This window comes from Podarcis liolepis (assembly GCF_965112155.1).
Source record: "Podarcis liolepis genome assembly, chromosome: 2".
Lineage (NCBI taxonomy): Eukaryota > Metazoa > Chordata > Lepidosauria > Squamata > Lacertidae > Podarcis > Podarcis liolepis.
Window position 1 is genome coordinate 62,981,680 of NC_139555.1, and position 24,034 is coordinate 63,005,713.

The window sequence follows — 24,034 nt, forward strand, 5'->3', positions numbered from 1 at the left end:
AAAAAGTATTGCGTGATTTTACTCTGCTTCTCATAACACTCCTGGAACAGTGGACTTGTCACTATCCCCAGGTCCCTACGTTTCTTTCTAGTAAGTACCATTTGTGAATCTTTGTCCACCCAGCTATGGGCTAAGGTCCAAAATGAGGCAAGATTTGGGATAGCTGTTTGTGATTTGTAATTTGATAGCTTATAGTTCAGAGCATAACACGGAGTTGGCAATAAATCAGCTGTCGCCCGTTTCCTTATTGTCGGTCAGACTTGAGGGGCGCGGCATCGCGGGGAGCAAAACCCTCTGGGCATCAAGATAACAAGGTAACGAGGTAACAAAGGAGCTCTTTCTTTAGAAGCAACAAGCTAAAAGGACTATTAAACTACTTAAAAACTCTGGAGGAGTTAAAATATATTATAAAGGGAGTTTCAAAGGTTGGCTCGGTGTCGAGCCTGTTTAAAAAGCAGATTTAGAACTTGCCTCAGATAACCTCCAGAACTCTGCAGCTAGTTCGGCGGCCATCTTCCCCCCAGAGCTCCATGGAGCACGCTTGGTTTCTTTGATAGCTGGATATCACTCTGTGGGAAGAGACATTAAGTCAAACTCAAAAGTACACCTGCTGGAATTAATATTTATTTTATTTTTATTTATTAAATTTGTAAACTGCCCTTCGTCTGAAGATCACAGGGTGGTTCACAACATAAAAATACAAAATGAGAACGCAAAAGTCATAATAAAACCAATAATGAAAGCAAACCAATAACCCCCTCCCACAAGCATATTTAAAAGGACATAGTATCATTTATTTATTAAATTTTGTATAATAGAATTGAGTCTATGGCTAGCAATAATATTTGGGTGCCATATGCTTCTGCTGCGCAAGATTCATCTGCCAGAAATGGTGGGTAGTTATGTTCATCCACTCAAAAAAAGAAGAATCTATTCTAGCCTAGCTTAATACCTCTTTCACTCCTTCCTAAAACTGTTATAAACTGCAGATGTTATGGGCTTCAACATCTCCCCACCCTACTTTCTGTTGCTTGCTTAATGTCCAGCCTAAAAGAGTTCTTAAAAACCTTAGTGGCTTGCTCAATGCCATGATGCTTTACCTTATCGTAATAAAGGTATTGCCCTACTGTGGATTTTGAATTTCGTCAGCCATTGCTGAAAGCCAAATTGTTACGCACTGTGGCAGTGTGCACCTAGCTTGTCAGGGTCTGGGGGAGCAACATGTGCACATTTTTCAAGAGGCCGCCAGACAGAGGCCCTAACATTGCAATTTCTACCAAATAAAGAATGCTGAAGCTCTCTGTGCACTGCTATATATAAACAGCAAGCTTTTTGGATGTTGCTACCGCAATTGCCAAGTGAGATTCATTGACCTTTCCCCTCAAAACTTTTGCTTTGCTTGTTAAATTCTTCTTCAGGGAAGTAACCCGGGTATAAAACGCAATGGATTTGTGGAAAGGAGAAGCATAAACGGAAGGTGGGGAGGGGAAGGGTTATGCACCTCTTTTTTTTATTTGTTCTCTTTTTTCAAACGACAGCATACTTTTGAGAATCTGAAGTTAGCTTAACAGTAGTCTTATTGGAAGCTCTGCGTTGGGGAAACAAGCAATATGTCACCTTTTCTCATCTCTGCAGTGGACCCCCTTCAGTCATGTTATGTGTGAGAAACCAATCCCAGGTGCCCAATTAACTGTTGAGCATCCTCTTCTGGCACAGCTGTTTGGATAAGCTACCTGAATGTGCAGAAGAAGTCCAGGCTACCTGCTTGATGGCTGCCTTTGGGATTTAGCTGAAGTGGAGTAAACTGCGCTAGGTAAAAATGGTGCTGCTTCTGGTGGCTTCCCTTGACAAACGGTGACTAATGGACTGGGGCAAGGGGGTTATTTGGCTGTTGTAGACAGTGGTGTTATCAAGCTATTTTTAGTGCAACCTCTCTCTTATTGTGTGTGGGGGAATGATGGATCTTACAATGTGTGACGGGGAGGGAGGGAGGGAATGAAGTAGCACTGTGGCGTTGCAGGGCGAAACTACCTTGGCAGGCAAACAAGCTGATAGAGGAAGCCAAAGGCTGAATTTGACAGTGTTATTTAGCGGTAGCCGAAAAACGTGTTCTATCTTCTCCTCCCTTGCAAGATTTCAAGCAGGTAAGCACCACTGCTAAATAAGCAAAAAGCACATGTTCTGCTGGCCTGAATCTTTCTGAGCACAGCATCCAATTCTGCCATTGGGGCCAAGTAGCTATTTGTGGGTGACCATAGAGACAGGGCACAATGTGCACCACCTGATGTTCACATGGGCCCCATTTTGTAGCTTGTTCTCCTGTGTAACCTTGCTGGGATTTTTATTTTTATTTGTTGTGGGGAAGGGTGTCTGTGGGGCATCTCAAACAAACAGTATAGTTTCATAAAGTGGGGTATGTCATCTCTCACCAGACCTCAGATGGAAAATAGCTAGTATAACACCTATTCGCCTTTTTCTTTTTTTATTTAGAAAAAAGGCACAGGCTTCAGACCCTGGAGTTGCTACCGACAGCAGGCCAAACTAGATGTGAGGCTGAGAAAGTCTTTCAATAGAACATGCATACTTTTTAAAATAGGGACACGGGTGGCACTGTGGGTTAAACCACTGAGCCTAGAACTTGCTGATCAGAAGGTTGGCGGTTCGTATCCCCGCAATGGGGTGAGCTCCCGTTGCTCGGTCCCTGCTCCCGCACACCTAGCAGTTCGAAAGCACGTCAAAGTGCAAGTAGATAAATAGGTACCGCTCCGGCGGGAAGGTTAACGGCGTTTCCGTGCGCTGCTCTGGTTCGCCAGAAGCAGCTTAGTCATGCTGGCTGTACGCCAGCTCCCTCGGCCAATAAAGCGAGATGAGCGCCGCAACCCCAGAGTCGGTCACGACTGGATCAGGGGTCCCTTTACCTTTACTTTTTAAAATAAGAATTGGGACTGAGGCCTGTGCTGTTTAACATCATTGTAAACAAATAACCTGCGATAAGTGGTTGAAAAGGCAGAGGTTCTGGATGACAGAAAGTACAATAGATTTTAGATAGGATAGCTAAATATAACCTGTACTGAAAGGTAGCCTAATGCTGGGAGAATGGGTGTCAAATTGACCAGGGAAATGAACAAACAAGAGTGTGCTTGTATGAGAAATTCCAGAATATGTACAATTAGCCACTTCCCCTCAAGAGGGGCTTCAGGGGTGCTATGAGATACTCTTCATTAACATGTTTTTTCCTACAGTTTTTTCTTTGTGTAAAAAAATTAGTGTGGCTGTGGAGAGGAATTTCCGAATCCATGTGGTTGAATTATTTGGTGGAGTCTTGCTTATTTTCAGCCACTTGTAGTCATTTTGAGATATTGCATATCTGTTATCTCCAGTTACTAAAACTGGTGCACAAAAGGAAGTGTAGAGCAGCCTTCCCTAACCCAGTGTCCTCTCACTGTTCTGGACTACATTTCCCTTCAGATGCAGTGTGGCTGTCCTGGCTCGGACTCATGGGAGTTGTAGTCCAAAACTTTGGGAGGGCAGCAAGTTAAGAGAATTGTTAGGATGGATTGACTGAAATCCTTTGACTGAAATTTCCCATGTTGAAATTCATATGTTTCCTGTGTACTTAAATATTTGCTATAGCAATTTAGACATATCGGGTGGTATTATGTTAAGCTGTACTCAGAGTAGACCCACTGAAATTAATGACCATGACTAAGATAGGTCCGTTAGTTTCAGCTGATTACTTCCCAATGCTTTGCAGATAAATAAAGGAGCAATCAAAAACCTTTGGTCCTGCAGCCTTTTGCACTGGAGATAAATATCTGTTTAGTCAGGAAATGAATTTTTCTGTTCATATGCAAGCATGCTATGCAGAGGCAGTTGTTTATAAGGCCACAGTCTTATCCATATATTTGGAAATAAGCCCTATTTAACAAAATGAGGCTTCTGAGCTGATATGATTAATTGATATGCTTAGTGATGTGCTGCAAGTGTCAACAATTTTCTACAAGCAAAGTCTGGTAGCAATTTGACAAAAAAATGCTCTCCTCCGCTCCCAGGAAATGTCCATGCTGTCTGTTTGGTAAGAATCATAAATATTTGGAATCCAAAATATTTGGAATTTGAGAACTGAACACATTGCTGGGGTAGCAGGAGAGCATAAAACAGGTGTACCTAGCCTTCCATTTGACTTCTGTGGATGATTCTTTATAAAGGACATCATTGCCGTAATTCTAGCAATTGTGGTGACTTGCTGGTTCCTGGGTCTGGTAAGAAACCCACAGTACTAAATAGAATAAATTATGTATTGGACCACTTATCTGGCTTCTGAAGTTAAGCATTATATTCCTGGTGCTGCCTCTCTTTAACATGAAAAGCCTGACTTTTGGTTCAGTCTATTTGATAGATGCTCTCAGCATTAAGTTTTAATAGACTGGTTGACATTGTGTTACGTTCTTTACGTTTCATTTTAAAACAAGCCGTGTTTATAATCACTCTTGAAAATGTAAACCGCTTTTATTTTTATTTCTTTTAATTAAGGAGCTGGAAAGAACAAGCAGTCTCATGTATATTAATGCTGAGGGCATATGCATGCATTCATTTGGCTTAAACTTTAAAAGATGATGGACCCTTTTTGCTGTGTCAGTTGCAAAGGGAAGGCTGCCCATTGGCCGTGCTCAGTCTTCCTGACCTTAATATGGCACGTTAGTCCCTCCCTTTGCCCCAAAACTTTCAAGGATGTGCTGCTTTCGTTCCCCTCTGAAAAGCTGGTGGCCTAGATTTGTGAGGGGAGGGGAGAGGAACTGAGTTTGGAACAAATGCTTCATGATGCCTAGCAAGCTGGAACTGGGGTGTGTGTGTGTGTGTGTGTGGTGTGGATGTTGTGGAGAGTTTGCCTAGAAAGCTGGGTTGATTGTAATGCTGTTTGTCAGGGATCTCAGATTAGAAGAGGCTGAATTAAGTACAGAGGAGAGCCTGCCTTCAGGGGACTGAGCTGGGACATTGTTAGAAGGTGAGCCTCTTTCGTCTGCATGCCAAGCACGGGGGGGGGGGGAGGAGGATAAAGTCTCCCCCTCTTCCCACCAGCATTTTGCTTTAGTGTTTCGGAGGCAAAACACACTTGACTGAATGCTTGAAGGAGTTATATCCGCTGTCTTTGAAGCTACAAAGATGAGAGATTTCCTGCACTCTCATGTTGTAATGTAGGTGGATTTTGTAAACCTATGACAGGTTCCACACCAAGCTTGAGCTTGGCAGAGGATAAAGGGATGGGGGCAGAAGGGGGGGAGTGGATATCAAAAGAACATTTGGACTCATCTGTTGGATAATGAAAGGCAGGCTAGAGATGGAAGGCAAATAGCCTTAATGGGTATTTCTGTCGCAGGCCACAAATATGCATCAAATCTGTGTTATGATTGAAGCTGGCCTGCCAGTTGTTTGTGAAACCTTGCTTCTTTTGGGTGGCGCTTCTTGTACAGAATGCAAACCTGGATTCTTGTTTTTATTGACTTAATAAAGGAATGGCTCCATAGGGATTTTGAAATGGAAACATACATTGTTTTAAGATTAGTGCTTTAAATTAGGGTTGCCCAGTATTATGCTTTCTGATATTGCTGCTTATGATAGCCTTGTTTATAGCCTTGTTTGTGACTTTATGACTTTATAGGGAGCGGGTGGTGCTGTGGTCTAAACCACTGAGCATCTTGGGCTTGCCGATCAGAAGGTTGGCAGTTCGAATCCGCACGATGGGGTGAGCTCCTGTTGCTCTGTCCCAGCTTCTGCCAACCTAGCAGTTCAAAAGCATGCCAGTGCAAGTAGATAAACAGGTACTGCAGTGGCGGGAAGGTAAATGGCATTTCCGTGTGCTCTGGCACTCGTCATGGTGTCCCGTTGCCCCAGAAGTGGTTTAGTCCTGCTGGCCACATGACCTGGAAAGCTATCTGTGGACAAATGCTGGCTCCCTTAGCCTGAAAGCAAGATGAGCGCTGCAATCCATAGTCACTTAGGGCTGGATTTCACCGTCCAGGGATCCTTTACCTTTCTTTCTTTGTGACTTTAGGAGTGAAATTGTAAGTGATAAAGAATCTGAATTGTGTCGCTACTTTCATTGTAAATAAACATGCTCTAACACCACAAGGAAATTTGTAATCCAATGTCTTCCAGTTTGCGCAATAGATACTCTGAGTGGTTCCAATAGCCAAGTAATGAGTCCTTTTGAATGCCATTGCAGAGTTTGGTCCTCCCAAACATTTAAAAGGGGGAGCTGTGGAATAGGAGTCTTATATATTTCAGAAAGTTCATGATACACCTCTAACCAAAATTCTTGTTCAGGCAGGCACTCCCACAAGAAATGGAAGAATGTACCTTGCACCCTACAGCCTCTCCAACCACATGATGTCATCTGTGAAGTTATATGTGAAAGCTGAACTGGTTTACGATGCCACCTGTGGGAGATTTTTTGATGAACAGTTCCCATATAAAGGGAGATACAGATTGGTGTGACATAAGAGTTCCATAGTTTCTTCCACTTACTTTCTGGTGTAATTGTACCCATATCTGTGTCCCAAAGCAACTTAATTCCTTTTAGGAATGCAGTAGACAGATCCAGAATGCTATAGTGGTGAATAGGTGTCCTGTGGCTTAACAGTTCTACAGAGCAGAGAAGGAGGCTTATGGGAAGGTGGTGGGCTTGCTTTTCTTTGATAGTCTGGGGCTCTTTTTGCAAGAAGCTTGAAACCAAAACTGAAACAGATGCAAGGAATAGCAAAAATCATTGAAGGGATGATTTCACTTCAGAGGTACTGTTTCTAGCTTGGTATGTTTCTCTTGGGAATCACGGTACAGTTCTTTCCCCAAAGTGTTCAACCTTAGAAAGCGTGTAGAAGGCTGCTTGTTCATTTTAAAAGAAAAACCTTTGCAGAATTAAAAATCTGAAAAACATTGTATTTCCGAAATACACTCCCTTCCCATGTGCATTCTGAAGGACTCTACTCCCATCTGCTAATGTTCAGCTGAAGCATCTCACAGTTAGGAGGAGCACAACCAAAGAGAATTTGGCCTGTTTCTGTGTGTTGTTAAGCAGATCTTTGGAAAGGGACAGGATTATCCTCCACATAAACAGAGAGTGTAATCTGGTAGATTGGAAGCGGAAGTTAGGTAAAGGAAGACAGAGCATGGAAGATAAAGGCAATAAAATTGACTATTTAACACATGGCTGGATTTGAGACAGAAAGCTTCTGTTTACCAGAGGCATACAATCCTAGATTAGTCTCCCTACATGGTTATGGTATTAAAGAGGCTTTCTGCCCCTGAGTTAAGGCCCGGTCCCAAGGAATGGTGGGATGGACTTGTAGTGTATTAACACACTCTTTCTGTCTCTTTGTACATAGTCTGATTTCTTTTTTAAAAAATTATTTCATCCTTGGAATAGAACTGCCATATTGTTCTGGTGTCTGACTAGTGATCTTGTTCACTACTTAAGTCCTCTGGATTTTGCCAACCTTGTCTGGTGCGGTTGGTCATATCTTCTTCCCCTGTGGCATGGCCTGCTGCCATTTAGTTTCCGTGCATTGCCTCCAACCTTTCAGACTCCTTGAAAACGATTACGAGATGGCTGTCAGTGCCCAAGCCATGCTTTGGAATGTGGAGTGTAAGCAGATAACGAAAGGTGCTGTGGTCGCTCACGCTGAGTGTGTGTGTGTTCTAGTCCATTGCTTCTCGTACAGTTTGCATGCAGTAGAATTTGTTCTACAGGACTCCATGGGATGGAATTGCCTTGGTCTCAAGGAAAAGGGGCATCGAGCAATAGTGGTGCCTCGGCAGAAGGAAAACCACGGGTTTCTGTTTGTCATGCTGAGCTAAATTCCATTCTGTACAGTATGCTGAACTAGAGTGTGTGTGTTGGGCAGTGACACGAGACGGCCAAAAGGTAAATTTGAGCTGCTACTTCAGCAAGCATCTAAAGGTGTAAGTGATTCCCCCCTCATCCCGTTTTCTTTTTGTGCCAGAGCCAATCCTGTACACTGGAATATTTCTTCTCCACGTTTTCTTTTTCTTTCTTCCTTTTGCTGTTTGTTGAGAGCGGGTGGGGTGGGGGGGTGGTGGTGGTGAAAGGAGGAAGGGGAATTCCTGTAGCTGTTACTAAGTTAATGGACCTCAGATCTAACTCTGCCACCTCTAGCAGTTTCCCCTTAATATTCATCTGTTCCATTTGAATGCTTCACTGTCTGATACTTCATTTCATCACTGCTCTGAACTTGGGAATAAAGCAGTCATAATGTTCCAGTGCCTGTGAACATGGGATTGGAGGAGCAACTATAATTCTGCATTGCTGTGATTAGGGTACTTACGCATACTTGTGCTGATAGGGCAGAATTCTGCTGCCTTGTTTAGGGGATTATATGCATGGTTCCATAAAATAATTATTAAAGATTTGGAAACTAGAAGGTGATTGGGCTTTTGTGATGGTTGGATGTATTCTGCACCAAACCAAACTCCATGGCTCAGTTTGCACCTCACAGAAAACCAGAGTTAATGATTTACCATGAAGATGCAGATTGTTCCCTCTTTGTTCTACTCTAGTAGTGTGAATGTAAGCAACAAATCACAACCCCTGGCCCAGCGCCATGTCTAAACTGGGGGTATTTGTTTGTTTTGCTCCAAAATTGCTAAGCCAAGGACAAACGTTTGCTTCACACTTGTGTGGAGCAAAACAAACCATGATTTCTTGTTGGGACGTAAAACGAAGCGTGGGATTGTGGTTTGCTGTTCCTGCTTCTACAAGGGAAGGAGTGAAGTAGTACACGTTCACAGCAAGTGATTTACCATGAAATGCGAACACAGCCTGAGTAGAAAATTCTGTAAAACCCATAGAGCCAGGTATTGAACACAGGTTTTGTTATGTTTCCTAGTTTGTGCTTCCATGCCTAGATCAGCAATTCATGCTAGGCAATTCTTGCTCTTTCACGGTCTAGCTATGAAGCCTTCCCCTACTTAGTGATTAAAAAATGCCCATTGCTTATGAAAAGTTTAGGAAACACTGTCCTAATAGCTTTATTTCCTTGTCTTTATAATTGTTTAGATCTTGTTAGCAACCTCTTTATTTCCCTTCCCCTGACTCTGGGGAAGTAAGTACAAATTATATGAAGTGAAGGAAATGCATTATTTCCATATATTCTTCGAAGTCCTGTTGCTACTACTTCATCCTTGCATCCCTTTCCCCTCTGGATTGGCAACTGGGAGCTGTTTGGAACTGGGTTTGGATTGGGGAATCAGCACATGGAGGTCCCAAACATCAGCTCTGAATTGCACAGAACTTTTTTACTAGGGTGGACCCTATTAACCTTGCTGCATAAGTAGCAGGAACAGCAGCATCGCTCACTGTTATTATTACTATGAACAAAACCAGCACAATATGATGAGAGCACCTTATTAGAGCAAAAGTTGATTTGCTGGTTGTGTGTGCGTATGCACCGTCACCCAAGCCCCTTTCTTGTTGGTGATTAAAGATGAATGCCTAATCTTTTCCTGTCAGTAACTATTGCCTATCCTGCCTCTCCATGCATTGACATTAAATCTGTTGGTTGTCAGTTCTCTGTGTGTAGCCATGGGAACTCTGATGTCACTAACGAGAGCTTGTGACTTTCCTTCCATGCAGGAAAGATGACTAGTGAAGGCAGCAGGCGGCATGTTGGCGGGATGTTAATTATTGTAAATGGTAGAAACAGAGTAAAAAAAAACCATCTGGTGGTTCCAAGGTGGGATTCTTGATTAGTTTTATCTCTCCCCCCCCCACCTCACACCCGCCTTTTATATTAGAAATGCTAATTTTTCCTGCGGAGGAAGAAATGCTGGGGGTGTGCTCTCTTTGTGGGGAGGGGAAAGGGAGCTTAATGGTTAATGTCTAGTAAGCACTTTGGGAGATTAAAAGGGCTATTTATTCTTGCAGTTCCAGCAGAGGAACTTGTTGAAACGTGGCAGTGCTCCTGTCACTCAAAAGCAACTGCCTTTGGGGAAAACTTCTGATTGACAAACGAAGGTGCTGAGCTGGGTTTAGGAGAACAAAGTGCTGTTCTGGGGGAGAATCTGCCGGAAAAACATCTTTCTTAGGAAACTTTGAAATGATTTCTCTTGCTGATTTTTAATACAAAAAAACGCACTCCTCTGGAGATTGGAGCCTTGCCTGCGAAGGTGTGTCTTACAGAGACAGGCTGCAGTTGAAACCAACGCTTAATTAACCCTTTGCAAAATAATTGTTCAGTTTTTTCATTCTATATTTCTTACACAACAATCATATTCTTTTTTGAACTTTCATTTGAATTGAACATATACTCCCTGCCTCCGTCCCCCAAATATACCGTATTTTCCGCTCTATTGGACGCAGTTTTTCCTCTCCAAAAATTGAGGGGAAATGTGTGTGCGTCCTATAGAGCGAATGCAGGGAGGGAGAGGCTGCACGGGGCTATGGCTTCTTTAGCCCTGCGCAGCGTCTCCCGGCAAGGAGAGGCTGCACGAGGCTAAAGGGGAAGCCAAAACAGCGAGCGGGATCCATCCCGCTCGCTGCCTTGCCTTCTTCCATAGCTGCGCGCAACCCCTCGGGCAAGGAGAGACTGCACGGGGCTATGGATTCTTTAGCCTCACGCAGCCTCTCCCAGGAGGTAGAGGCTGCGCGGGGCTAAAGGGGAAGCCAAAACAGCGAGCAGAATCCATCCCGCTCGCTGCCTTGGCTTGATCCATAGCTGCGCGCAACCCCTCCGCCAAGGAGAGGCTACACGGGGCTAAAGGGGAAGCCAAAACAGTGAGTGGGATCCATCCCGCTCGCTGCCTTGCCTTCTTCCATAGCTGCGCGCAACCCCTCTGGCAGGGAGAGGTTGTGTGCAGCCTGTACGCTGCTCTTTGGGGCTGGGGGGGGTAATATTTTTTTCCTTGATTCCCCCCCCCTAAAAACTGGGTGCGCCCTATGGTCCGGTGCGCCCTATGGTGCGAAAAATACGGTACATTAAATAGCATGCTTGCAGTACTGGGTTTCTTTGTGGGGCAGTGGGGGTGAGTTTCAGAGAATTCGCAACACTGCTTCACTGTGCAAAAAGTCACCTTCTTGCCTAGCTATATTGTGTCTTAATTACAAAACCTAGGATGATCCATTCACACCATGCATTTCTAGATCTTTAAAATCCCAAATGGTTTGGGCCTATGCTTTTCTTTGGACTGCCTATACTCTTCTCTATTGTCGTTTCCTATGGTGGCCCCAAAGCAACGCAGTTGGGGCCATTTCTACACTGGAGGCATTTGCGGAAGCCCCTGAAGAATGTTTTCCCTTCTTTCCCCAAATGGCCTTCCGGGTGTGATGTTTCTTAGCTGGGCGGTGGTCCGGCTGAATTGTGTGCTTTTCAGTTCTGCTTTTAAAAACCCTTCTGTACGTGATGCGTTGAGTGGTAGTGTTAAGTATTTATTTTAAAATACGTATTACTTTTCCTTTATCCTTTTTGATGGGCGCTTTTGCCCCAGAAAAGCGGCCTAATAATCACCATCATAATACTAAATAATAATAAAAATCGTAGGAATGTTGTGTGGCGGGGGAGCATAATCTGTGACATATTGTGGAATTTCATTCATTTCCGTGGTAGTTTTGCCCTTTTGAGGGCCAAACGACGCGTTGCACTGAACAAATTATGTGCAGCAATCTCTCCTTTTTTTACTTTGATGAATTACAGGTACAAACAGGGTATCCTTACTGGGAAGGCCACATGCAGAGAGGGGAAATTTATCTCTTCTCCCCAGCATTGTCAGAACTGAAACTGAACATGAGCACCCACCCCTCATGCTACTATAATGTTTGGTGTGTGTGTGTGTATGTGTGTGGGGGGGAATCTTTCCTGTTGCGGCAGTGAGAAGTTACTTCCTAAGTGTTCTAGCTGTGGGGAAGGGCAAGAGATGTTAGTTCCGATTGTGCTGTGGAGGGAAGAGAGAAGTCTTCCCACACCCACACAACATATGCCGCATTTCCAAGTTAAGGATTGCCTCCTGTGTGCATGCAATTAATAAAAATAAAAGGGAAAGGAATCTACACGCTACACATTATGTGTAGTTTCGCCCCTAGATCCGTTGATTTGTAGGGCAGGCGGAGTGGGGGAAGAAAATAAACATCCAAAAGCAACCTTCAAATACAAACAAATTTGGTTCAGTTTCCACAGTCTCTTCCAGCTTGTTGCCCACAGAATTTCAAGCAGTAGTACATTGGTTTTGTTTGGCTGTAAGAACGTAACCAAGTTTCAAGTTGTGGGCTCACTTACTCTTTTTGCCATTTCATGAGCTCAGAAAAAAAGTCTTTGCATTCAATACATACATACATACACGGTGTCTGGAATTCAGCTATGGCAACTTTCACTCAGAGCAGACTCACGGAAATTAACAGACCTAAGTTGGTCATGCCATTAATTTCAGTGGGACTACTTTGAATAAAGCTCCCTCACCTATAAGTGCTAGTTTATCAAGGGAAAACTTCTCATTTAATAACCTACTTTATTGTGTGATGTATCTGTTTATGTGATATAAATGTTCATCTGTGATGTCTTGTCTACATCCAGTTGACTAATGTAGTTGTGCCAGGCAGATTTGGTCTGTAGCTGAGGGTCCTTTTAAAGTTGCCCAGATAGTATCATACAGATAATACATTATTGCTAATAATTGCTTGTAAAGCACCTTATGCTTACTAAGTGCTGTGCAGACATTAAAAACCAAGGTGGTTTGATTTATGAACGATCAGTAAGGAATATGTGCTGCTTTAGTTCAGCATTATGGGTAGTATTATAAAATATAGCTAGAAATCCTAGTACTGTAAATGGATGACGTATAGTTAGAGATTCTAGTAATTATGGTGGTTCCGGGATGGTATTATAGTCAGGAAATTCCTTTGGACAATAGGCAAATGCTATGCTTCATGCTAGGAAATAACAACAACAACAACAACAACAACAACCATCATCATCACTGTTACTCCTACTGCCACCATTTGCAGTAGGGCGTTGCCAGTGCCTCTTTATTCCAGTGGTTTGATGTGATGCCACAGAGAGAGTGTTGGCAGAGAAGTCATGGCCTTTCTGACTGCCATGGATGGGCTTAGCTGCTCTGATGTCACCCTCAGTGCTTAGAAGGATTGTTGGAAATGTTAGTCTGAATTCTGAGGATTCAAACATTATTGAAATTAAATCCTTTCATATGGCACTACATCAGTGGGTTTTGAATGAGCTATTTGTAGAAAAAGTGGCATATAAATGTAATAATAAATTTAATGAATCATTGATTCTGTGATATCATGGCATTTTACTAGAAGAGCATGATTCTGCTTACTTTCTATGGCAGGATAGTTAGCATAATGCAAAGAGCTGTGTCAAATGCTGTAATTTGTGTAAACTGTGTGTCTGGAGCTATGTAAAACTTCCTAAATCCTCAGGAATATCACACCTTGGCCTGCCTGAGACACAGAAACCCCACCTTATGTGTGATGCGATTTCTTCCTTCCCCACACCAAAATGCAATCCCTTAAAAGAGATGTTTCTTCTTGTTCCTGGGTCTCTCTTGCCTCCTTGCTAGGAAGGGAGGGAACTCTGTTGCAACAGAAAAAATAAAGATCTGCCTTGCTTTCACTGCCTCCTGCCTCCATCCATTCATCTCTGACTGATCATGGACTTCAGGGACTCAGTCCCTTGGGGAGTTGGGCAGCAAAAGCCAACCATCCCTATTTTTTCTATATCAGATGGATTCTGTCCAGGATCTCAGTCATGGCTGAGCTAGCGATCTAGCTATACAGTATGGGGTTACCTGTGTCATATTGGCATAGCTGCTTTGCCCTGGCTTTTTTCTGTGGTTTCTACGGTGATAATTGTGATCTTTCCAAATATTGGGATGGTTCTATTTCTCTCTCTTTGCCTTGCATAAACATAAAAAACCTTTGATGTTTGATGTTTTACACCCACTTGAGACAGATCAGGCATTTCTAAGGAACAGAAAAGGAGTGAAGGTAAGAAATCGATAGTCTAGGAGGTCTGGCTTCAGGCCTTTTTTTGTGACACTTCAGAGGCCTGGTGGGCAAATCTTTCCTACTCTTGGAATTAAACCTGTCCCCAGTTCCATTATCTCCTCGCTTCAGGCAGGAGGGGAAATGACTTGATTAAGCCTGGCATTAATCCAAACTACTTTTCAACCAGCTTCCTTTTTAATCGCACTGTTGTTGATTTTACTTGATACTTTCCCCCCCTTTTAAAGTCATCTCCATCCTTCTGCTCGCAGCGTCTCACACCACATCCACTTTAGGGGTTGGCTGCTTGCTTCTTCCACTGCAATAAGGCGGCAACTGTCCCCTTGCATGATGCACAAATGTGTTAAAGTTTTGAAAGGGGGCAGACAAAATTGGAAACAGCCCTGGCCAGAAGCCTCCAAGCTACGATTCAGTAGGGCACCCGAGAGCTGGGAGGTTCTCTGTGGTGGCCTTTAGAAAAGCCTCCCCTGGATTGCTGGTTGATTCATGCTGGAGTCTATTAATAGCTTTGCTCCACCTGCTAAGGTGCGAAAGTCCAAGGCAGCAGGCCATTGGCTGCTACTCCACTTCAGTCCAGAGGGTGCTGCCGGTGGTGACCTTCCAGCTGTCCCTGGGCAACTCTTCGAACACAGCAGAGCTGGGCTTAAAAGGAGGAGAGCAGAAGAACAATTGGGAGGAGAGGCTGGCAAGTAACAAGAGATCAGTGTAACTAAACACAGCAACTAAACCAGGACGTGCAGGCTCTGTGTTTCCAGATTTTGCAGATGTTAAACATTTGTGGGATACTTACTGGACTGCTTATTGTACATGTGCCTCGCCGTTAAGCCTGTTGCATAGAAAACTAGGAGGCTGGGTTTCAAACGATAGGAGAACTTGAGTGGAATACCAAAGGTCAGTATCTGAATCACTCATCCAAAGGTCACTGCGTTTCAGGCTGTTTTGTCTTCGGAACAGACAGATGGCCCTTGCTCTCTTCCTGCGCTGCGTGGCTGTTTACAGCTCACCATGCTCTTTCCCTCGGTGGAGTGGAAGGCTTGCCCTCATGATGTTTAGACAAGAGTTTCCTCTTTGCTGTTGTGTCAAACACCCGCAGCCAGTTGGCTTGAGCACTGCTTGTGTTGCATGTTAGAGTTGTTTTTCCGGGATGCACTTGAACACTTGATGCCCTTGAAAGGTGGCTTCAGGAGGCCACATGTTTGGGTTTTGGTAGCCAGCCATGGTGTCTGGTAGAGCTGTCTTTGCTGTACAGGGACAGGCAGTTGCACCCCTTTTTGAACCTGCTGTGCTCAGGGGGCAGTGGTGATGAGGAGCGGTATGTGTAAAAACCCTTTCTCTCATACCTGCGGCATTGATGGGGTGCATCCCAATGTGCTGGGCACCATTTTCCAAAGAGCCACTCTGCTTCCTTGTGCTCCTGAAAACTTTAAAAAGAAGGTTTCTGCTTCAGGAGGGTGTGCAGGAACTTTTTTCTTCTGGTTGATGGAACTGAACGTTTCTGGTAGTTGGTGGCAACCATATTGGTGGACCATGAGTATTGCTGTTCTGCAAAGGAGTTGTTAACATATAATGATACTGTAGAGGCTGAGTGTGTGTGTGTGTGTGTGTGTGTGTGTGTGTGTGTGTGTGTGTGTGTGTAGGGAGATCTGTTGCACAACACAACAAAAAGGGTCCTAGGATTTGGAGGAGTGTGTATCCCCATGACTTATCGGCCGTCTCACTTGTGAACTTTAGCTGAAAGAATAAGGAGTCCTCGTCACTTTTTTGTTTTGTTTTGTTTGTTTCTACTAACCCTTTTGTAAGTAGGGAAGCTGAAGAAAAATGGTATTGAATTGTCGGCGCAAGTCTAAACATGCCTGGATCAGGTATTGGAAGCTTTGCCAGATGCTTGGCTCTGACTTGCACCTGAACATTGACTGTGGATGTGCATCTTTGAAAGTTTCAGGTGCTTATGCACAGATGACTTTTAAGGGGAGTAGCATAATCGTGTTGTAGAACCCTGGGGGCCAAATGAAATGTGACCCGTTGAATGTGCCTTTCCATTTAACTGGAGGTTTTCGTAGAATTGGAAGGGACCACAAGGATAATTTAACAACGCAAATTGTAACAGCTACTCTAAACTGAGGTTGTCCAGACTGAAACAAGCGCGGAGGGAGATTTTAATCATTTTTTCGCTGTGGAAAGTCCCTCCTCCGATGCTGGCAATTGTGTTGGGAAGAAATCCCCACTGCTGCCAATGTGGGATATTTCCTTCTCCCAATGCAAGTGTCAGCTTCAGATGTGTCCTGAGTGCTAAATATGTCACTGGCCTTAAAAAAACCCCACCCCACCCCAAACCATTACCATATATCCTATAAGATACAAAACTTCCTTGCCTTGTACTGCAAATTGGTTATATAGAAACAGGTGGCCAGGTTTGCTCTTTTTAGGGGAAAAAGTAAGTCTGGAAAAGAATCAAATGGGAAGTTTTGCCTCTGTGTGGATTGTTGAGGCTGTTTCTTAACAGCAGGGCATCTTGTAGGTGTTTAGGAGTTGCAGGTGAAACGTGTCTTGAATCTGTGGTCTTTCCCTGGGTGCTGGCCTTGGAATGGCTGTTCCAAACTCTGTGAGCGAAATCAGAATTGTTTCACTTTTTTGGGGGGGTTTTGTGGGTTAAAGCTGGGCAACGGGCCCCCGCTCTGGCTTTTCTTAAGTGTACAAAGAAACAGCAGTATTCTTACGGTTCTCTGCACTGTTGAACTATTAAGTATTAAAGGCTTCTTGTGGTGTGTTGGCAAGTGATTGACACTAAGCTGAAGCAGGTGCAGAGTGCGTGGCGGCTTCCTCAAAGCTATGTGGGGGTGAACAACTACGCTGGGAAAGCAAACTGCGGGCTCTCCCTGTGCCCACTGGGTGTTTAGGCCTCTGGATTGTATGGCAGCTGGCCCTTTGACTGGTACACCAAGAATGAGCTTGTGGGAGGAGGGGCTGTAGACCTACATATTTAGCCTAATAATGAAAGCTGAGCTTGAGGGCTGAAGCTGGCCTGTAATGCACTATCTGCCTTATGCAGACTAAAGGCCCCGGGAGGACCCAGCAAGCTACATTTGCATTTAAACACCACACATGCAAAACACCTATCTTGAATTTCCTTAGCTTTTTCTTCCAAAAAGCTTCTGTGAGATAGAAAATCCCTAGAAGCCTAGAGACACCCCCCTCCCATAAAAATAGTTTTAGTTAAAAGGGAGGTAGGATTCATATAGGGGTGCAGGCAGGGAGAACGCTGCTGCTCACAAGAATCAATTTGACACAATCCAACTCTTGTCATGCCTGGAGATAAAAACAAGTGCACTCCCTTGGATAAGTGGCATAGCGCCTGAACGCGTGCAAAGTTTATTTCCTTACCCTTTTATCGGTCCAGGCCAACTTCAGCTGTGGCAACTTCTTTCAGCAAAGGCATGGACCACCGAGGGGTCCATAAAGAAAGGTTTCTCTGTGGGAATATGCTGTGTTTGGGAGGCGGCTTGAGTTTGTGGGATCTTCCAGGTTGTGAGACTATGTTCTTCCCAGAGGGAATTTGCTAATACCTTGTTTGCCCTTTTTCTTTTAAACGCAGAACAACGCTTCTGGTACACGCCCAAGGATTCGCCATGCGTCTCCACCTGTTGAGAGATGTTCCGGAACCCCAAGACTGCCCAATTTCCGTCCTGATGATGCGTCAGTGATGATGCGAAGCTCTTGGTTTTTCTGCCTCAGAAAGGAACTCTGAATGGATTTGCCATGGTGACATGAAAAAAGACCAGGAGGGATAACGGACTTCCACAGGGGCGATTGCGCACACACACACGCTGCCTCTTAGGGAAATTGTCCTTTCCTGCATCAAGATCTGGAGGGAGGGAGGGGGGCTGGGTGGGGTGGGGTGGGGAAGGAACCTGAACACACTCTATCAAAGCAAGGATGACTTTGGTAAGGATTCGGAGGAGCTTCCGGCAGGTGTCTCCTCAGGTGGTGCTGTTCTTGCTGTTTGCCTTCTGCCTACTCAGCGTTTTTGTCTCGGCCTATTATTTATATGGGTGGAAGAGGGGACTGGAGCCCTCGGGGGACATCCCAAGCCCGGACTGTGATGAACCGAAGGTCGCCCCTTCTCGCCTGCTTCCGCTGAAGCCCATCAAAGTGGTGGATTCTTCTCGCACAGACCCTTTGGTCCTTGTGTTTGTGGAAAGTCTCTACTCCCAGTTGGGCCAGGAGATAGTGGCCATCTTGGAGTCCAGTCGCTTCAAATACCTGACGGAGATTGCTCCAGGGAAGGGGGACATGCCCACATTGACGGACAAGGACCGAGGGCGCTTTGCACTGATCATCTACGAGAACATCCTGAAGTATGTGAACCTGGACGCCTGGAACCGCGAGCTCTTGGACAAGTACTGTGTTGAGTACGGTGTAGGAATCATTGGCTTCTTCAAGGTATTGGCTTTGGTTTGGGCAAGCTTTTGTGGGAGCAGGTGGGGAAGAATCAGGCCACCTCCGGTGATGGGGTGCGAATTTCTTGCAGGAAATTTTTCAAGTGCTTTATTTTTCTGTGGGGGAAAAACCAGTTTCATATACGGTCCTTGAATGGATGCCAATGGCAAGTAGAGTATTAGGCAGACCTGGGCAGTTTCAAAGAATGTAGCTGTGTTTATTTAATACAAGTAAAATAAACATACTGAATTAAATCACATTTTCCGACGCAAGCTTAAAAACACGTTTTTTGCGGGGGGGGGGGGGGTAAAGTGTTTTATTATTGTTTCGTTTTATAATGTATATAAAACAGGGAACAATTATAGCAACAGATGAAAATTAAAAGATGAAAATGAACTATAGGCAACCCCTCCATTTACACGTGTTCAATATGTGTACAATCACGTGCACACACGCTGCGCCAAACCCAGAAGTGACCTGAAAATGTTTTGAAAAGGGGTGGACTGGGGCAGGGTGGGATGGAATAGGGTGTTTGCAGGCTTTTTCAATGGTGTTTCATATTGACACAATTTCACTGATGTGTGCAAATGGTGGGTTGTCTGTATAAAATAGACATGTAGAATGAGTAGTTGCACTGTAGTTGCAATTACATGAGCTGAATTTTTTTGATGCTAATTTTCATAGGAATCTTACTTATTTTTTAAAAAAATATGTGTATGCTGCTATATCATAAAAAAACTCAAAGCAGTTTACAGCAATAAAAGCATCAAAACCTCTCCCCCAGACCAACACCACTGACCAGCTCATTTCATGGGGACAAGGTTAGTCCAACTATGGAGCACAGATCAATCTCTCTGCATGAACACATGGCCTAGTCCTACAGCAAGGTTAGGATCGTCTTTGTTAAGCTCCCTACAAATAGAAAATCAACACAAGAGTCACAAGGGTGGCCTAGCATCTCTCCCCGCCCGCCAAATATTGCACTAGTTATGCCCTCAGATTTTGCTGCTCCAATGCCACCTTCTTTTGTTGCAGTCTGTTTTAAAGAGGATGGATGAAGAGCTTCAAAGAGTGACATAAACCTTGGACTCAGGTCCAAGACCTAAGGGGGAAGGCCAGAAGCTTGCATCATAATGTTATAATCAAACACGTGTAACTGCGAACACTCCCGCACTTAGTTTTCAGATTGCTGTATTAGGTTCTTCCATGTATGTGGTGGGAGGAATGCATAATTATATTTGTATGTAATTATGCCCATACCTTTCTATATACACCACAGATTCAGATACCCAAACAGCTGGAGTTTGCCCACTTCCTTCCTTCCTTGCTTGTTTGTGCTTTGCTGGTTGGTGGCAGCCATTTCAATAGGAAACCATAAGTGGGGAGAAAGATTGGAAAAATCCCAGATTAGAAATGTTCCCTTGGGAATCCACGTAAATCGTGGACTCGTTATGTGAATGCTTGCCAAACGAATGATTTTCGGGGAAGACATTGCGTTTGGTAAGTAGGACCTGTGTGTGCTGCTGAACCAGTCCTAAATAAAAATAATTTTAACAATGAGACAGTCCTTAGCTGGTGGAGAGGGCTGTAAAGTAGATCCTTAGTTGTGTACTTCTCAGGACAGAAGTCTGCTTTACTCTTTAAAAAAAAGAAGAAGAGAAACTTCAGTTTCCTCCCCGTTTTTCCTTGGACCCAATACTGTGTACACACTGTACATTTAAAGTACTCTCCCCCAAGAATATTGGGAACTGTAGTTTACTTCTCACAGAGCTGCATTTCCCAGCACCCTTACCAAACTATAGGTCCCAAGATTCTTTGGTGGGGAAAGTTCTTAAAATGTATGGTACGTACACAGGTCTTCCTGAGGGAACATTCTTCCATCTCATTCCTTCTGCAGTTAGTGGTACAACAGTGCTGAGAGTGAATGCAGCTTTGAGGGCTTGGCTTGACAGCATGCTTCTCTGAAATTCATTACTGTTGGCTATCGCTGATGCGATAGATTGCCTAGACCCTTAAGCAATATTACCCATATTACAATGGCACAGGTGCTTTCTGAAGGCATCCGTATCTGCCAGATGCTGGCTCATGCGTGAACAGTAGTGCTCTGGAAGAGCTTCAGCTTGCAAAATGTCAGCCTTTCTTGGACACCTTCTCACAGACACTACTCGCTATTGAATGGCTTGATGTCTTGCCAGCGTCGAGCCTGATAAGTAAAAGGGCTGTGTATTTTAACTGATGCCAAGAGCGGATTTACAAATCTGCGCCTTTTGAGATGAGGCTGCAGCGCCTTTAGTTCTGCTGGTGACAGTAAAAAAGATAACAGTAATGGTCCTCTTGGGAACTGGTTAATGTGTGAAGAGAACAGATTGTAACAGGGATTTGGGGGCCATCCGGGCGTCCCTGCCTAGCATTATGACTTGACAAGGCCACCCTACCCTGTGTCCCTGCTTCCCGTAGTGATTCTTGAATTTGGTTTCCAAGAAGTCAAGTAGGAGGGGATGCAGGCTAATGCAACCCGTATGGCATTTGCCACAGGTCTATTGCATTTTCTCATGCTTGAATGGGTAAGCCAAGAAGGTTAAGAATCCAGGGCAGAAATGAAGCGTGTAAATGAGGCTTTATCCTGAGACCAAGAGCTGTCCTGCTGCTTTTGACAGACATTTTTTGCACAGCAGTCTGTTTTCTCTTCTATTCTGATTTCTCTTGCTTCCTTGGCTTGAACCCACTATATTAAATTGGTTTAAATTTTCAGAGTGGCAAAGAAGAATCAGTCTCCCTCCCTCCCTTGCTTCCTAACCCTCTGGCTTTCTGTCCACTTACATAGTTATATCTTTGAAATATAATTTGATTGGGTGCTAAGTAGTATGGCTACACTGCATGTTGATTCCTTTCCAGACATACAGTTGGATAAAGCCTGTCCTTGAAAAATCCTTAGTTCATCGCACAAAGTATATTCTGTGTGTATTTCAGTGAACTTTACTGGTGGAAAGAACACAGACCACACAACATGCACATTGCAATAATAAAACAGTGGCTTTCCTTTCTGTTGACATAAATGAGAGAAGCAGAAGGGTCCAGAATATATGATGGGAAGAGCCCATCACAGTACCAAAACATATAGCCTAAATATAAGACTACAACCAAAATATAAGAGCCCAACTGCAAAGGCTGCTGACCTAACCATTTCTTTGCAGCTGTTTCAGAGAGGCACTCTGGTCCAGAGAGGCTCTCTAAGCCACAGAATTCAGCTTGGCTTGGTTTGTATATAGGCTGTATCTGATCTCTTCACCTCCGTGCCCTTCCCCAAGCAGCAGCCTCTTCATCCTAGTCAGTTCCCTCCCTCCAATCTAATACAGTGGAACCTCTGTTGTCGAACATAATCCCTTCCGGAAGACTGTTCGACTTCTGAAACTTTCGACAACCGAGGCTCAATGGGCGGTCGGCAAATCCCATTGAGAAAATTGAGAAACGTGCCTCAGAAGCTGTTTGATTTCTGAGGCGTGTTCGAAAACTGAAGCAATTACTTCTGGGTTTTCGGCGTTTCTGAAATGTTTGGCTTCCAAGATGCTCGAAAACCGAGGTTCCACTGTAATCCTGTAGGGCTTCCCTTGTGAACCATGGACGCCCATCACATTTAAGCAAAGTTTTCTAGCAGTTGTGTATACCACCTTCCAACCCTCTCTGGCTTAGGCCCGTCCCCCTCACTTTCCTCCTCTTACATCTTTTTTGGTATGAGTGGAGATTTCAAAAATTTCAAAAATGAATGGCCTTAAATGAAGATTAGACAAATTCATGAAGAATAAGCTATCAGGGTTAGTGGCCACATGTAGCCTATGTTCTACCTCCGCTCTTGGAGGCAGTATGTTTCTGAATACCAGTTGCTGGAAGCTACAGGAGGACAGAGTGCTGTTGCACTTGGGTCCTGTTTGCAGGCTCCCCAAAAGCATCTTCTGATTGGCCACTGTGAGGATGGGGATGCTGAACTGGATAGTGCACCTGCCTTAACTTATGTTCTTAACCACCAGAGCAGCTCTTGGAGCCAACAGAACACCCATGTTTAGTAGTTTATAGTAGCAAGGAAACGCTTCAATTCCATAGACTGCTCCCCTGCTCTTGCAAGCCTGAAGTGACACACTCAGTACCATGTGTGCCTTCAGGAATTCAGTTAACCTGTACACCAATCACATTGTGCCATTATATTGCCTCTTAAGCATTGTTAATAAATAAATCTGAGACAAATAGGGCTCTAGTTCTTCACCCGCTTTCATACTCTGCTTCCCCTCTGTTCTTTTCCTTATTGTTGGCAGCTACAAGAAATTTTTCTCATGTGACACAACTTGCAAATAAATACTTCACACCAAAGAGGTAACCCCTCAAATTCTCTGTTCCTTCCTCCTATATGGAAAATCATAAAGCCTCGCAAATGATGTCATCCTTATACACGCAACACAAATGGGGTATAAATTCAGTTCATGTGATCTCCCTACAGGCCAATGAGAACAGCTTGCTGAGTGCTCAGCTGAAAGGCTTCCCCCTTTTTCTCCACTCCAACCTTGCGCTGAAGGACTGCAGCATCAACCCCAAATCACCACTCCTGTACATCACACGGCCCAGTGAAGTGGAGAAGGGACTCCTTCCAGGCGAGGACTGGACAGTCTTCCAGTCAAACCATTCCACCTACGAACCCATCCTCCTGGCCAAAACCAAGTCGGCAGAATCCATCCCACACATGAGCATTGATGCAGCACTCCATACCACTGTGGTTCAGGATCTGGGCCTCCACGATGGCATCCAGAGAGTCCTCTTTGGCAACAACCTCAACTTTTGGCTGCACAAACTGGTCTTTGTCGACGCTGTTTCTTTCCTCACTGGCAAGAGGCTTTCCCTCCCACTGGACCGCTACGTCTTGGTGGACATTGATGATATTTTTGTTGGCAAAGAAGGCACACGGATGAAAGTGGATGATGTAAAGGTAATGACACACAGCCAGGTTTTGCTCTTGAGGTTGGGATTTGGGGGAGATGTGGGGCTAGCTGTCCGGTGGATCCATTTCTTTGGGCTGAAAGCTACATGGTGCTAGGAGCTGTGCCCTGGATCCCTGAATCCTTACTGCTGTTCCGCTGTTCTGCTATCTCTACAACACTGGATCTAGTGTGGTGTTTGTGCTTCTGTCATTCCCAGAATGTGTGAGACTGGGATGGTGACATTTGAAATGCAAGAAGCGTAATCAGGTGTCCCAGCCTCATGGAATTTTAATGTAGACTCAGAAACCATTTCTTTTTAAAAAAACCTGTTGTTCACAGCCAACATATTATTGCTTCAGTTGAAAGCCCTTTAAATCAAGATTGCTATGAATAGTTACACAAGTGCAAAAATGTAGAGATGGATTTCCTTGCGATTAAATTGGGAAGCACTAAAATTAAAAATCTTAACTTAGCCCAACATTGCTTGTTTTTCAACATCTGATAAAGAGAATTGTAGGCTGTGAAAGTTTGTCTTTAAGGTGCTACAAAAACTATTTTTAGTAAGATCAAAGAAACAAGAACAAACTAAGAAAGCTCAGAACTT

General features: G+C 44.2%; 1 protein-coding gene across 3 annotated transcripts in view; it reads left to right on the top strand.

Moving 5' to 3' along the window:
* NDST1 (N-deacetylase and N-sulfotransferase 1) overlaps positions 1-24,034 on the top strand; it is a 91,727-nt gene that overhangs the window by 44,940 nt on the left and 22,753 nt on the right. Inside the window, exons 1-3 of one of the 3 annotated variants that reach the window (XM_083488351.1) lie at positions 4,890-5,005; positions 17,622-18,469; positions 22,956-23,438. In XM_083488351.1, the coding sequence (XP_083344477.1) occupies positions 17,963-18,469; positions 22,956-23,438 (990 nt within the window). In that variant the 5' untranslated portion in view covers positions 4,890-5,005; positions 17,622-17,962. Of the gene's footprint in view, positions 1-4,889; positions 5,006-14,662; positions 14,921-17,621; positions 18,470-22,955; positions 23,439-24,034 lie in introns of those variants that run through there. The other 2 variants (XM_083488352.1, XM_083488350.1) reach the window with 2 other exon arrangements.